The following is a 15,272-nucleotide window of genomic DNA, read 5'->3' on the forward strand; positions in this document are numbered from 1 at the left end:
ATGAACAGACGGGCTCTGGGCAGAGCAGGAAGCCATCCTGAGCACATTGCTGGAGCCCGGCTTTGCAAGGGTCTGCTTCCGGTCTCAGGGCTCCAGGGCTCCAGGGCCTCCCTGCAAATGTCCCCTTCTGCCCCCATTACTGGCCAGCTCAATAGTGACTGTGAGAAGGGAGTGAACTCTGGGCCAGGCCAGCCAGGCTGCCTCTCAGTCCCCTGGCTGTGACCTTAGACAAGGAAGTTAATCTCTCTGAACCGCAATGGCCCCATTTTCTTTTCCACTAATAATTACTCGTGTGTGTGTGTGTGTGTGTGTGTGTGTGTGTGTGTGCCTATGCAATGCACAGCAGTCACTCTCTGACCAGATGTCTCCTACCCAGCTCTGGGATTCCAAGAACTCACCACCACACTTGGCTTTTTACACTGAAGCCGGGAATTCAAACTCAGATCTGCTCAGCAAGTGCTTTACTGAGCTCCTCCCCAGCCGGCTCAAGCTGAGAACATGCATAAACATAGCGTCTCACCTGTAAGAATGCCTTGGGGATGGTCTCAGTCTGTTCCAGAGATGCATTTGGTCTGGTACCTACTGTTTAACAAGTGCACGTCCTCACCAGGTGCCTGTGTTAAATATATCCATAAACACCCCAGCACGCAGATGTCACGGGGCCAGTACACCATCTGACATAGGCAGGGCCCTGAGACAGGCACTGGGACAAGAGTCCAGTGAGAGGCAGTTTATCTGTGATTGAACCCCAAGAGCTTCAGCCCCTCAAGCTGTGTGGAACAGGCACACAGGGCATGTCTTGGTTTGCTTCCCCACTGCTGTGATAAAGAACCCCAACAAAAACAACCTGAGGGACGAAGGGCTTATTCTGGATCATGATTCAGGGGTACCGTCCATCATAATGGGGAAGTCACATTTTAACTGTGAGCAGAATTTCCCTGGGCAGGGGATTCTGGGATGTATACAATAGAGAAAGTGAACCAATCACTACAAAGGATTCATTGCTGTCCGCTTCTTGGCGGTGGGAATGACCAGCTGTTTCAAGCTGCCTTTGTCCACAGCCAGTATCACACGTACAAGCCGGGGGCAGCCACACTCATGCTCAGGAACCCCCGGTGGACCCAAACCTTGCCGTTCAACTCTACCTAGGATCCCAGCTCACCTACTCCAGCAACTTCAGACTTTTCTCTTGTCCGGCAGAGAAGCAAGACCCTCAGCTAGCCTCAGCAAATGCTCCGTGTCCAGATGGACGGGCACCTCTGTCTAGGGCTCTCCTTTCATTCCTTCTACCTCTGCCTCTCTCTCTCTCTCTCCCTCTCCCTCTCCCTCTCTTTCTCTCTCTCTCTCTCTCCCTCCCTCCCTCCCTTATTTTAAATCATTCAACACTCTTGACTCCATGTTGGCTCAAAGATATAAAATTATAAACAGTGTTAAGACTGGAGAGACGGCTCAATGGTTAAGACCACTCGTTCTTACAGAGGACCTGGGTTTGATTCCCAGCATCCACATGGCAGCTCATAGTCACCTGTGACTACAGTTCCAAGGGATACAATGCCCTCCTCTTGATGTGGGAGTGATTTCTTATTAATAAAGAAACTGCCTAGGCCCCTTGATAGGCCAACCCTTAGGTGGGTGGAGTAAACAGAACAGAATGCTGGGAGAAAGAAGCTGAGTCAGGAGTCGCCATGATTCTCCCATTCCAGACAGACGCAGGTTAAGATCTTTCCTGGTAAGCGCACCTCGTGGTGCTGCATAGATTATTAGAAATGGGTTAAGAGGCTGAAACTAATGGGCCAGGCAGTGTTTAAAAGAATACAGTTTCCGTGTAATTATTTCGGGGCATAAGCTAGCCATGCGGGCGGCCGGGTGCCGGGGACGCAGCCCTGCCGCTCCTTCTACATCCTCTGGCTTTGGTGGTCACCAGGCATACATTTGGTGAACATGTTCACACAGGCAAAACATTCACGCACATTGCAATAAAATACAACAAAAACTTGCAAACAGTGGCAAACTGGTCTTTTAACAATGGCATTGGGGGAGGAGTACTCATTTTGTAACTTGGGAATAAAACAGGTTTTTTGTTGTTGTTCTGTTGCTTTTTGTTTGTTTTTAGATGTGTAAGGGTGTTTTGCCTACATCTATGTCTAGGGACCCTGGGCATGTCTGGTACCTGACAAGGCCCTAAGAGAGCATCAGGTCACTGGGACTGGAATTACAATTGGCTGTGAGACACCATGTAGGTCCCAGGGATCCACCTTTGGTCCTCTGCGAGAGCAGCCAGTGTACCTAACTGCTGAGCCATCTAGACAGTCCCTGAGAGGAAGATGTTTAAGAAGCCCTGTTCCAGGGTACCACAGGATAAACAGACAGAAAAATGACAAAAACAGTTGCTTGGTAACAAAGGCCAGCATGGTGAGGAGCAGGCAGCCTGGCCAGGCAAAGCTTCACCTGGAACTCTCTGACCCCACCCCACTGCCCAACCACACCTACCTGCAGCAGGAAGTCAAAGAGGGCCAAACATGCCCACTCAGCATGGTGGATGCCCGGGCACAGGCTCTGGCCTGGCCAGCTGCAGCCGCTAGCCAGCAGGGCCTGGTACTGCAACCAGCCCAAGGCTAGAGAGTTCTGGTCCTCATCTGGATCTCCTAGGTGCTGCACATCGGGTGCCCACCAGATGACGGGCCTCAGACTGCCATCCGTGTAGCGGTAGGGCAGAAGAGGGCTGCGGAAGCTCCGGGCTACAGCAGGCAGGCTCCGTCGGAGCCCCAGTACACGGTCCACATGGAAGGCTAGGACTTCATGCAGGTCCCTGGGCCTCTTGATGAGGCCGCAGAGGCCCTGGGAGCAGAGATGGCTGAGCCTGAGAGGAGACATGTCCTCGAAGGTACCTGTAGCAGATAGTCCGACCTGCAGCACCTGCCCGTGGGCGGGAACCCTGGCTTTGCCCGCCACCTCCCCATGGGCCAGTAACCAGAGAGTCTGGACGTCGTGTTCTGTGAACCACGGTGGAACCTGCTCCCCAGCTGCCACACTGGCCAATGACCCAGGGGTCTCAGTACGGCACCATGGGGACCTCTGCAGCTCTTCAGCAGTACCAGGCCACCAGTGAGTCCTTGGACCTGAGGTGATACCCCCAGCCTTCCTGCCAGGCAAGACTCTGTCCTTGGCTTCTGGCAGGGAGCTCCCAGCCAAATTCACTGCAGTGGTTTCTCTCCGTGCCTGGAAAGTTGCCAGGCTGCTCCCTGGGAGTGGCCTAACCAGGGTGTCTGTCTTATTCTGCCTCTCTTGGACAGGACCACCGTGCTCAGGCTGGTCCAGGTCTGTGCCTCCTGCATCTCTGACCTCGTTCTCCTGCACATGATGTTGGGCACTGAGTGTTGGACCTCCTGGCCCAGCGGCATCTCTCCTGACCCTCAGTGCGTGTCTGCTTCTATCCACTCGCACTCTGTGGCTTTGCTTCTCGGCACAGACCAAGATGGAATCTCTGGGCAAAGCCCGGCCTTTTTGGAAGCCCAGGTTTCTTGCCCGCTGCCTCTGGCTAGAGTTCAAAGTCTGCCAAATGTTGGGCTCAGGCATGCCGATTTTCCCCTGGGGCTCTATGGGACCAAGTCTGGGGGTGGACGCTGGATGCTCCGGAGGGAGGTGAATGACAGTCACTGCAGACAGGATCATCAGGAGGCAGAATGCCATCACTGACCGTTTCTTGCCACAAAGCCTTCTCCAGAGCCAAGACGCCTGAGGACAGGGTAGCAAAGAGAGCATGAGAATGGGGAAAGACACCAACTTCAAACCACAGAACATTAAAGGCTGTGAACAGTGCACAAGGGCAGGAAGCAACAGCAGGACACCTAGCTTGCCCCACAAGGGGGAACGTGACAGCCCGGCCAACTGTCCCCCAGCTTCAGAGCTTCACTGATCCTTGCAGACAGGCCTGGACTTCTCTGGGTTAGCTGCCGCAGTGATTACCATGCCTCCCCGCAGACTCCGCCCACTAAGTCCTCACCAGCTAGTGCTGACCCCGATCCTCTCCATTCTGTGATCTTTATGACCATTCCAGACACACATACAAATAAAGCTCCACAGAAGTCCAAGTCTAAGAAAATCAGAGCAGTGGGCTCAGCCATGGAGAGCACATACTGGACCTGAGTTCAGTTCCCAGCACCCACGCTAGGCAGCTCACAGGTGCTTCTAACTCCACTAGCATGAGATCTGGTCCCCTCTTTGAGCCTCCCTGGGGTACCCATACTCACACAGAAACACACATAAATGCATACACACACATACAAACACACACATACAATGAGATAAATAATTAATTTTTAAATTATTTTTATTTCATTTGCATTTGCATTTTGCCTGCATGTATGTCTGTGTGAGGGTGTCAGATCTTGGAGTTAGAGACAGTTGTTAGTTGTCATATGGGTGCTGGGAATTGAATCCGGGTCCTCTGGAAGAGCAGTCAGTGCTCTTAACCACTGAGCCATCTTTCTACCTCTTAAATCTTTAAAAAATAAAAAAAAATGCAGAAAATTGGAGGGAAAACCCCCTTCTCCACGCAGGAAGTCATGGCCCTAATCTGGGGGTATGCCACACAACATTCTGGTGAACGTCCAGTGTGCTCTTCCCTGCAGAGACATCTGAGAATTTCGATAATGACACCAAGAGGAGTTGTGGGGCCCCACTTCCCGCCATACCTTGCCATGGTATGGGAACGCCTTTAACCATCAGAACAACCGGAGAAATTGGAGCTAAGTAATTCATATTTTAAAGTGGAGAGCAGGAAGGCCAGAGCCAGATCACAGATGGAAATATTCAGATAGCACTGAGAGAGGAGATGAATTCACGAGAGTTTGTTTGGATTCTTCTTCTAAAATCAAATCAAAGCAAGTGATGCATTTTCCAGTTGAATTCATAATCTGTGTTCTCAAAGGGCTGGATACCCCCAGGAATAATAAATCCCCTCCTACGATGTGCTGAGAAAGTGGGCTGTTTGGGTCCTGCAGTGGCCTTACTTGGCTTCAGGAAACCTGGGAGGAGTTGGCAGTGGTACAGAGGGAGGCCCAGATGTCACAGCTGGGCCACACATGAAACTTCAGGAAGAGAAAAGTGATTGTGAAAAGGCAAGGAGAGTCTCCGGCGGAACCCGAGCTGATGTCCCTGCCCCTCTCCTGCAGATCCTCAATGACCTGTGTGCTGCTGGTCCCGAGAGGATTGTTCTCTGCCTGGTTCAGCAGCGGCTCTCCTCTCAAATCCCCAGCCACTACCTGTCACCAGTTCCTGCAAGGAACAGCCATGAGCCAATAGCTACGGAGAGGGAGGTCCAGAAACCCACAGCCCGGGGACCCCGTGCTCAGGTCTGAGCTTCCGAAACTATGGACACTGTGCAAGACTCACATCTCTGTCCCTGTGACTCAGAAGATGGGATGGGATTGCAGCTCCCTCCAAGGGCCCACGTGAGGGTTAAGTGAATCAAACTACACAACAGGACCGCTGCACCCTTCCTGTGAGTGTTGGGGTCACCACTGCACCCTTCCTGTGAGTGTTGGGGTCACCGCTGCACCCTTCCCGTGAGTGTTGGGGTCACCGCTGCACCCTTCCTGTGAGTGTTGGGGTCACCGCTGCACCCTTCCCTGGATTGTTGGGGTCACTGCTGCTGTCTCCTGTTGCAGTTTGATAGGTGCCTGCGTTTCAACACTTAGTCTCCAGCAGCTGGAGCTCTTCAGAAAGTTGTGGGATCTTTAGGAAGTCTTGATGGAGGAAGGGAGTCACTGAGAATGGACCTTACGGTTTGACAGCTGCCCCCCACTTCCTGTTCTCTCTTAACTTCCAGACTGTGGGTGCACGGTGACCAGGTGCCTCATGCTTCCACTGTCAGTTTTTCTACCAGGATGGACTGCCTCCCTCCTCAAACCGTGGGTCAAATCAGCCCTTCCTCCTCCAAGTTGCATCTTGAAAAAGGTAACACATGCCCCCAAGTTCCAGACAACTCCTTATCTTTCTGGGGTCTGAAAACCAACCCCTCAGGTCTGGACACATTATACGATCAAGATACCCAAGGCAGGGCATAAGAGGAAGTTTTTTATCCTAAAACCTTAAGCATGGGCTGGGAGCAGGCTACCTGGCAGGGCCCAGCAGAGGTTCTGTCCAAAGATGAGAGGAGTAGGAGAGAGTGTTGGGCAACAGTGTGGGGGAGAGTGAGCAGAGAAGGCAGGGGCCAGGGGCATGGGTATAGGGACCAAACCAGAGACGCAGTCCCTGGAGCAGGATGGAGGTGCCTTAGGAGCTGGGCTTTTCATTTTATTTTCTTAATTTTTATTTTGTGTTGTATGTGTGCACAAGCATGTAGATGTGTCATATGAGTGTGTGTAGTGGGAGCTGCGGGCCTCTTCCCACAGCCTGGCTACTGGCCGCCTGGCTAGCTTATACCCCCAAATAACAACACACAAACTGTATTCATTTAAACACTGCCTGGCCCATTTCTATTAATGTGTGTAGCACCGAGGTGCGCTTACCAGGAAGATTCTAGCCTACGTCCATCCTGGGTCAGAGCTTCATCACATCTGCTCCAGAGAGCAGAGCTATGGAGTCTGAGCTCACTTCCTCTTTCTCCCAGCATTCTGTTCTGTTTACTCCACCCACCTATGTTCTAACCTATAAGGCCAAGCAGTTTCTTTATTAATTAACCAATGACCTTCCTCCATCAAATGTGTGTGTATCTAAGTGTGTAAGTCCTGTGTGTGTGTATCTGTGTTTGCGTCCTGTGCTAGAACATGTGTGTGTTGTGTGTGTGAGTCCAGTGGCACAGTATCCTGTGCGTTTAGTAAAAGTCAGCTCTAAATCTGATGTCAGTCACTTCTAAAGCTCTGCCCAACCTTGGTTCCTGACCGTTGTCCCCTTCTGACCCCTCCACCCGTTACCACTGACCACTGACTCATCGCTGCCCTGATGGGCTGGCGGAGAGTCCGGAACATGGAGATCCTGTGCCATCTTCCTCAAGTTCAGTTAAATAACCGCCAAGACAAGACTGAACGGGTAAGAAGGGATGTATGAGTTGACTTCCGAGAGTCAGATTAAAGCCACATGTCACCATCGTCACTCATCATGGTGACTGTGGGGCTCTGCTGCCCTTGTTCCCCAAAGCCAGACCCCAGGCAGGGAGCACAGCATGGGAGTGGTCCAGCCACAGAGCCACCAGGCACATAGAGACCCTCTCCTGACCTCATCTGTGGGTCATCATGAAGTCGAGCTGTCCCTTCCCCTGTGGGCTGTGTCCCAGGCTGCCTGTCTCCAGGGCCACCAGATAGCCAGGCTCCAGTGCTCAGCCCCTGGGGGGATTGTGGTTTTCTCTCCACAGCAACAGCACCAAGGCAGGGAAGGGCTTTCACCCCTATAATTTCTGGCTCAGCCAATTTAAAGGAAGAAAAGCTAAGGAGAGGAAACTAAACATTCACTTGGTATTCCCTGTGTGCCTTGGGCTGCCTGAGGGACTTATGTTAATTCTTTGGTCCTCAAGCCAGAGTTCTGAGCCAGAGACTAGTGCGGTCACTTGCTCATTGTCCCCATTTTATGGGGGAGGACAGTGAAGCTCACACAAGCATCAAGGGCTGCACCAGGCGCAAACCCAGCACATCTGGCAGAAATGCTGTTATATCCTGGCAAGGCCTCCCAGCTTGAACTCATGGAGATTATTTTGGGTTTCAGGAATGGCCTGGCTCTGAAAGGAGACTTAACTATTTAGAACTGGCCAGCTCATCTGCAAAGGGGGACGTGAATGAGACCAGAGGTTTGTGGCAGGCCCTGGCCAGCAAGGCAAAAATCACTGATGGAAAACATAAATATTTTGAGTTTCACATTCATTCAAAGCAATAACTGCTGTGTTTCTTGTCTGTGTTATTCCTTAATTTCTATAATCAGAAGACTAACAATACCCAATTAGAAACGCCAGGATCTGACTCCTTCCTCTCTGGGCTTATTTGAGAGGCAACGTCAGACACAGTTTCTGTAAATTATCTGTCGTACTCTAAACAAAACCAGAAGAACCAGGCAGGTTCTGCACTTCTCGATTGTTCCAGAAAGTGGCCACCATCTGGCGAAGCTGGTGAAATGGCACTGTGCCCGTTAACAGCCGCTGAGTGCCCACATGCCCTGCGCCAGGCTCTCTCCACACCCTACCATACCCATACTGTGATCAGAGAGATCCAGACACAGGAGTGAAGAACTGTCTTCAAATCTCCTGACTCGTATGTGGCAGGCAGGATTTAATTGTTTTCCAAGACCATATACTTCTCCCCCACCACAGAATGGTGGGAAGACTTCAGGCCCTGAAAAGCAGAGGTGAGTTTATAGAAGGCCCAAACACGGGAATGCCACCGTCGTGGGTGTCTTCCTCACACAGCCCCTTCCCCAGGCCTCATCACGCCTCGACTTCACACCCCTCCTTTCCCTATTCTTCATGCAACCCTGACACTATCTGCTGCTTCACAGCCTCTCTTCAAGCTTCCCAGGGACGCTTCCTGTGACTGCACACAGCCCTCTTTCCTAGTCGTCACGGAACCTGCGCTAGAGACAGCTGACAGTGCCAGGACCCAGAAGTGACTGCTCTGCTCCTCAGCGACTCTGAAGAAACACCAGCATAGACTTCAGCAGCTGAAAGAGTCACCTGTGGCCATCTCGCCCTGAGTGCTACCAATTGCCCAGTCTGGTCTGATCTCAGAGGGGTTGGGCCTGGTTACCTTTCAGATGGGAGACCAACTTAGCCAGATAGTCTAGGGGCATTTGAATAAGCAAATCCGAATCTAATGAACTTTCATTCCCGGCACCCAGAAGTGACAACCAGAGGATATGGTCAGAGACCAGGAGGGTGAGGGTGTTAGGCATTGCTCTCAAGAGCAAGAGGGCTGGAAATGGACTCTGCCGTGACCCAGTGTCCTCTAACCCAAAGCCACCCAGAACTGAAGCAGATCACACCTGAAACTTCAAGTGTTCTCATAACTGGGTGTGGTAGCCTACAGCTATAATTTCAGCACTGAGAGGCTGAGGCAGGGGGATTGCTGTGCATTTGAGGCCAGTCTGGGCTACAGAATGAGAGAGACTGTTATAAACAGAGACTATTCTTTTGTTTTCCGGCTGCCCAGACCCGGAATAACCACACAGAAATGTTGCGGGAGGTCCTTCCACCCCTCCAACCAATAGCTGCTGAGATACCAGCCCACTGGGGCGTGGTTTCTCTCCCTTTAAAAAAAACGGTTACTTCCTCCGCTTGCTCTCTTCACTTCCTGCTCCGCCAGTGACTAGACTCCCTTCCTGGTTGCGCAGAGGGCTGTTGTCTGGGACAGTGATCTGTAAATTTTTTCCCCTTTAAATAAATACCACCCTATTAATCATAACTCCAAACTGGTGTGGCATTGTTCGTGACTTACGCCTTCACAGAAACATTAATCACAACACTCTTTGGCCAATGACTCAAGCATACTCCTAGCTGCCTCTTACTTCTTAAATTAAGCAATTTCTGTTCATCTATATATCACCACAAGACTATGGCTTTCTAGTAAGGTTCTGGCGTCTTTCTACTTCAGAAGCGACATGGCATCTCCTTGACTCCACCTACTCTCTATATATATCTTTGTTCAGATTTCCTGCCTGGCTTTACTCTGTTAAGTTATTGGCCAAAACAGCTTTATTCATCAACCAATAAAAGCAACACATATACAGAAGGACATCCCACGTCAGACTGTCTCAAAGTAACGAGCCCAGGAGGCTTGCCTTCCTAAGACAGCTGCAGAGTGTCTTTTTCAGAAGCCCTGGGGAAGTAGGGCTCCTTGCTGCCTGTGGTCTCCCCGAAGTCCCCAGCACAACCCAGGTTGTGTATAGCATCAGCTACCTCAAGCATGCACTCTGCCTTGATCAGCTAAGAACTTAGCTTCTGTGACCACCAAGCCAGGAAACCACTCTGTGGGTAAAGGCACCTGCTACCAAGCCTGATGACCAGAGTTCAATTTTCAGGGTTCACATGGTAGAAAGCGAGACCCAACTCCCACAAATTGTTCTCTGACCTCCACACACACACACACCATGGCTTATGTCTGTCCACACATAGCCACCCATGCAATAAATGTATGTCTTTATTATTTATTTTGTGTGCATGAGTGTTTTGTCTGCATGTTATGTATGTGTAATATGTTCATACCTGGTGTCCAGGTATGGAGGCCAGATGAGGACATTTAATCTCCTGTGACTGGAGTTAGAGATGGTTGTGAGCTAGGTCCTCTGGAAGAGCAGACAATGCTCTTAACCACTGATCCACCTCTCTGGCCCCTAACATTTTTTTGAAAGAACTGAACTTCCTGGGATGATATGATTCTAAAGAGCCTTGACCCCAACCAAACCCATGCTCCATGACAAACCTGATCATCAAAATCTTTGTCTGATCTCCATGCTGTTTGACAGGTGCCCTCTCTGGGTGGGGCCACCTTCCTCACCTCACACACAGGCTCAAAGTAGGCTGCCCAACCCCAACTTTGCTACATCCTTGCTGTGTGTCAGGAGCCATTTCAGGCTTCCCCTTTCTCACATCTCACAGGGCCTTGAAGTAAAAATCATGAGACAGAAAACTTAAAGTTAGTCAAAACATTACGTGCTGATCGTGGAGACTCGAGCTCTGGAAAGCACCACAGAGTGTCTTCAAGGCTTGCTGCTTATCACTAACAGCAGGTGTTCCAGCCACTGACCTTGCAACTGCCCTGCTTAGCTGCCAAACTGCCCCACTTAGTTGCCTAGCTACCGAGCCTCCCCTTCCCTTCCCCCTTTCCTCAGTTCCCCCTTGCCCTAGCTCCTTTCTGAGGAGTATTTAAGACATGAAACTTGCTTCAATAAATGGATGCCTTGACAAAGAATACTGCTTGGCATCCGTTTTTCTCTCCCCCCATGTCTTTCAGATAGTGCCTCTTCAAGACCCTGGAGTAACTTAGGACCTGCTGGGTGGGTCAGCTGTGTGACCTTGGGCCTCAGAAGTCTTCATCCATCCAATGGGATAATGGCAGTATAGTGTGGAATATTATTTTGACTAAGCAAAGATGTGCTATGCTACATTTGCTTATGCTGAGGAATATTGCTTTAATCGTGTAAGGATGTATTACATTTGTTTGTAGCACATTTGTTGAATTATGTAAAAATGTATTGCATCTGTTTCACCTTGCCAGCCTAAGACACCTGATTGGTCTAATAAGAAGCTAAGTGGCCAATAGTTAGGCAGGAGGTGGCTAGGCAGGACTGCTGGGCAGAGAGAATAGGAAGAGAGAGACGCAGGAGAGAATGGGGAACATGGCTGGGGCCATAAGCTTCTTTGTGTCTGACTGACTGGCAGCTGCCTGGCTTCTTGCCCCAGATATGTCCCTCATTCTCTCTTCCTCCTCTCATTCTTCCTCTTCTCCCTCGAGCCTAGATCTCTCCTCCTATTTATCCTTTCTGCCTGCCAGCCCTGCCTATCCTTTCTCTGAGCTATTGGCCAGTCAGCTCTTTATTAGACCAATCAGGTGCCTTAGGCAGGCAAGGTGAAACAGATGCAACACATCTCTACATAATTAAACAAATTAGCATAAACAAAAGTACCGCACCTTTACACAGTTAAATGTTCCACAGCATGAACAAAAGTAACACACCATTACATAGTTAAACAAAGTAATATTCTGCAACATAAACAAATGTAACACATCTTTGCCTAGTTAAACAAATATTTCCACAACAGCAGTATATCCCTGGTAGAGTAGCCCATTGTTGAAATTGGGAAACCTTTCCTAAGACAAGCACTGTTCCCAGGGAAAAGAGCCATCAAACATAAGATGAAGTGATGTGGGAGTGTCATATATCAATCTGTTGATTTCATTGGCTGAGCAATAAAGAAACTGCTTGGCCTCATAGGTTAAAGCATTGGTGGGAGGAATAAACAGAATAGAATTCTGGGCGGAAGAGGAAGTGAGGTCAGACTCTGCTCTGCTTCCAGAGGGACCGGACAGCCATGCTCCACTCTCCCAGCATGGACGGAGGCTAAAATCTTCCCGGTAAGCGCACCTTGGGGTGCTTACACACATTACTAGAAATGGGCTAGTCCAGGTGCGAGAGTTAGCCTAGAAGAGGCTAGATAGAAATGGGTCAAGCAGTTAAATGAATACAGTTTGTGTGTTGTTATTTCGGGCATGAGCTAGCCAAGCGGCCGGGGTGTTGGGGACGCAGCCCCGCCGCTCCTATTTCAACAATGAAGGAAGGAAGCTGGAGGGATGGCTCAGTTGGCAAACTGCTTCCTTTGGACGTAGGAGGGATTGCAGGGGTGCCCAGCTGTAATGAGGCAGAGACAAGGGTCACTGGAGTATCCTGGCTAGCTGGTCTAGCTGAACCAGTGAGCTCCAGGTTCACCGAGAAATCCTTTCTCAAAACATAAGGGAGTGATTGGAGGAGGCAGATGGTATCCACCTCTGGTCTCCAACACACACACACACACACACACACACACACACACACACACACATGCACACCTATACGCACAATTGCATGGTAGTGATAACATGAGGGGAAATGAATGTTACCTGTCATTCATAAAAATCAGATCACTCAGTACAAAACATTCAAAGCAAAGTGTGACCCACAGTCAAATTCCATGGGACCCAATGATGGTACTGCCACTTTGACCATGACCATGATTTTGAAGCAGTGCCTCTGGGAATGCCTCACGGCAGCAGCCCTGGACTTCACTGTGGAAGGTGAGTCCTCTGCCTGCTCACGAGAGGACGGTGTCTGCTGATGCCAGGCTCCAGTCTTCGCCTAAGTGTACAGCAGGGCTTAGTGACCCACTGGTTCTGGGAGACCCTCCTCACAGACTCAGCTGTGGCATCATTTTATTCTGCTCACAGGAGCACCACTGTGGTGACACCAGAGACCACTTGGAATGTTGGAGGTCCGTCATCTGTTAGAAATTTCCTCTGTCTGCTACACATTTTGCTCTTAAATGCCAGGAATTGGGGCTGGGGTAGAGCAGAATGAAAATTGTGACTGAAAAATGGCATGTTGCTTTCTGGCTGCTGCCTCCAAATATTTCTACTTTCTGGCTGCTCAGAGGCCCAGACACAGAGACAGAAGGGGGCCAGGCTGTCTTCCAGGCACAAATCTCCCCCCTTTTGAAGAAACTCAGGATAACAGGAGATAACCCAGCTCTTCATCTCTGAAGTCACCCCAGCCTACAACAGGTCAAGGACTTCTTTCTACAGGACTGGACAAAGTTGTGAACCAGACCTGTGGGCCAGTTCTGGCCTGCAGATGTGTTTTGCTTGGCCTGAAGTGTTTAAAATCAATTTGAGCTGATGCTGAGAAACACATAAAAACATTCATATTTGCAGCGTCTCTGGGCAAGTGGGGAGGAGGTAGCAACAGACACACTAGAGCCTGCGTCCCCACAGCTGGAGTAGAACATGGCTCCCCCGACCATGATAGGGTGGCAGGCACCAGTACCTGTGTAGCATGTACACGCATGCATGCACGCCATCTCCCAACACTCTTGCCTTTGCCATCTCTCCCCCTTTGTCTGGCCCCCCTCCCTTCCTGATCCCAGCAGCCTGGTCCACGGGCCACTCAGTGCAGTTCTTGGTGCAGGGCTGCCATGTCCAGTATGAGAACCACCGGCCTGAATTCCACTCTTGAGTTCAGCAATTCCAGCTTTCTTGTTCCTGAGTACACTGGCCACATTCAAAGGGCTCATTTGCTGCTTGTGAATGGCAGCTACGGTGTCAGACCCACAAAAGAGAGAACTTCCACAATCTCAGAAAATCCTACCAGCCAACTCTGGGGGAATAGAATATGAAAGGTGAGAGCCCTTAGCCAGCCAAGCGCTTGCTGTCTCATAACTCAAGAGGCTGAGGTCGGAGGGAGAGTCCAGGGCCAGCCTGAGTATCAAGAGGAAAAATAAGAGAAAGGCAGAGGTGCAGAGGGAAGGGAAAGTGGGGAGCGGAGGAAAGGGGAGGGCAGAAGAGAGAAGAGAATATTTGCATGAGTCCTTTGTACCTGTACCATACTGTGGGAGGAATCAAGCACATTAGGCTGCCGCCTTCCAGGAACTCACCGTCTATTTGGGGGAAAGGCAAAGTTAAGAGGATGTAGGAAGAAGCCTCCAACGCAGCGTTTGCTTCTTATTCCGAGGCTGGGTTGGTGGCCACGACCTCTACCCACCCCTGTCCGTACCAGAGATTCACAGAAAGCACGAGCACCAGGCTCATGGCACGACTCCAAGGTGCCACAACTGCAAACAGTGTGTTACCTGAGTTGATCCTGGGGTTGAGCAAGGAGCTGGCCAGGACAAAGGACAACACCTCAAAGCGCAGATCTGGGCAATGTGAAGAACCCGATGAGCCCAGTCAGGGCAATCAAAAGGGACATCTGCAGACTGGTGGTCACCAACAGCAGCAAACCCAGTCAGAGCAATCGAAAGGGACATCTGCACAGTCTGGTGTGGATGAACCCAGTCAGGACAATCAAAAGGGATATTTACACAGACTGGTGGTCTCCAACAGCAGCAAACCAAGGGGAGGATTAAATTCAAGCACAAACCATGGTTTATGTCTGACTGTAAAGAATAGAAATGCTTCTGGAATGATCTGAGGTGTTGACCCGGGAAAAGATGCATCTAGCGGTGGGAAGAGGTGGCACTTGTGCCTAGAGACTCACCTTGGATCTCTGTAACTTGGCTGACACTCAGATTTGGTGAACCTCTAGCTACTGATCTCTAAAATGGGCCCAGTGATCATAGCCTAGGCACTCAAAGGGTGAAGGATTCAATAAGATAATAAGAAATCTTGAAATCTCAGCATTTTAGAAGAATTGTAGGCAAGAAGGCGGAGCGGAGCGGCGCAGGCGACCGCAGACGGCGGAGCAGAGCGGCGCAGGCAACCGCAGACGGCGGGGTGGAGCGGCGCACGGAGGGGACTGGCACGGTGGCAGAGGACGCAGGCAGCAGGGACCAGCGCGAAACACTGAGAGCAGATCGCCCCACTACAATTAAATCAAAGAGGTAGGCCTTTGGTTGGCGAGGTCCCTGGCAAACGGGGAGCCGGGTCCTGTTCCGGAAAACCCTTCTGAGGGGTGAGAGGGTTCTTGGCCCCTGGCAGGAGCCAGGAAACAGAGCGAGGGCAATTAGTAAGAAAAGCCTCTGGCCAGCAGAGAAACCTGATCCGATTTTAAAAGACCAATTAGATAGCATTGAAAGGAGGAGATGGGCAGGCGCCAAGGCAGAA

At 50.6% G+C, this 15,272-nt stretch overlaps 1 protein-coding gene across 6 annotated transcripts in view; it reads right to left on the minus strand.

The window, feature by feature from the left end:
* Gask1a (golgi associated kinase 1A) overlaps positions 1-15,272 on the minus strand; it is a 40,205-nt gene that overhangs the window by 13,679 nt on the left and 11,254 nt on the right. For 3 of the 6 annotated variants that reach the window (XM_050141770.1, XM_050141771.1, XM_050141769.1), the window contains exons 1-2: positions 14,047-14,159; positions 2,491-3,735 (exon numbers count right to left, since the gene is read on the minus strand). In XM_050141770.1, the coding sequence (XP_049997727.1) occupies positions 2,491-3,735; positions 14,047-14,055 (1,254 nt within the window). In that variant the 5' untranslated portion in view covers positions 14,056-14,159. Of the gene's footprint in view, positions 1-2,490; positions 3,736-14,046; positions 14,506-15,272 lie in introns of those variants that run through there. The other 3 variants (XM_050141772.1, XM_050141773.1, XM_050141774.1) reach the window with 2 other exon arrangements.

This window comes from Alexandromys fortis, unplaced genomic scaffold, assembly GCF_014885135.2.
Source record: "Alexandromys fortis isolate MF-2015 unplaced genomic scaffold, M_Fortis_MF-2015_v1.1 scaffold_44, whole genome shotgun sequence".
NCBI lineage: Eukaryota > Metazoa > Chordata > Mammalia > Rodentia > Cricetidae > Alexandromys > Alexandromys fortis.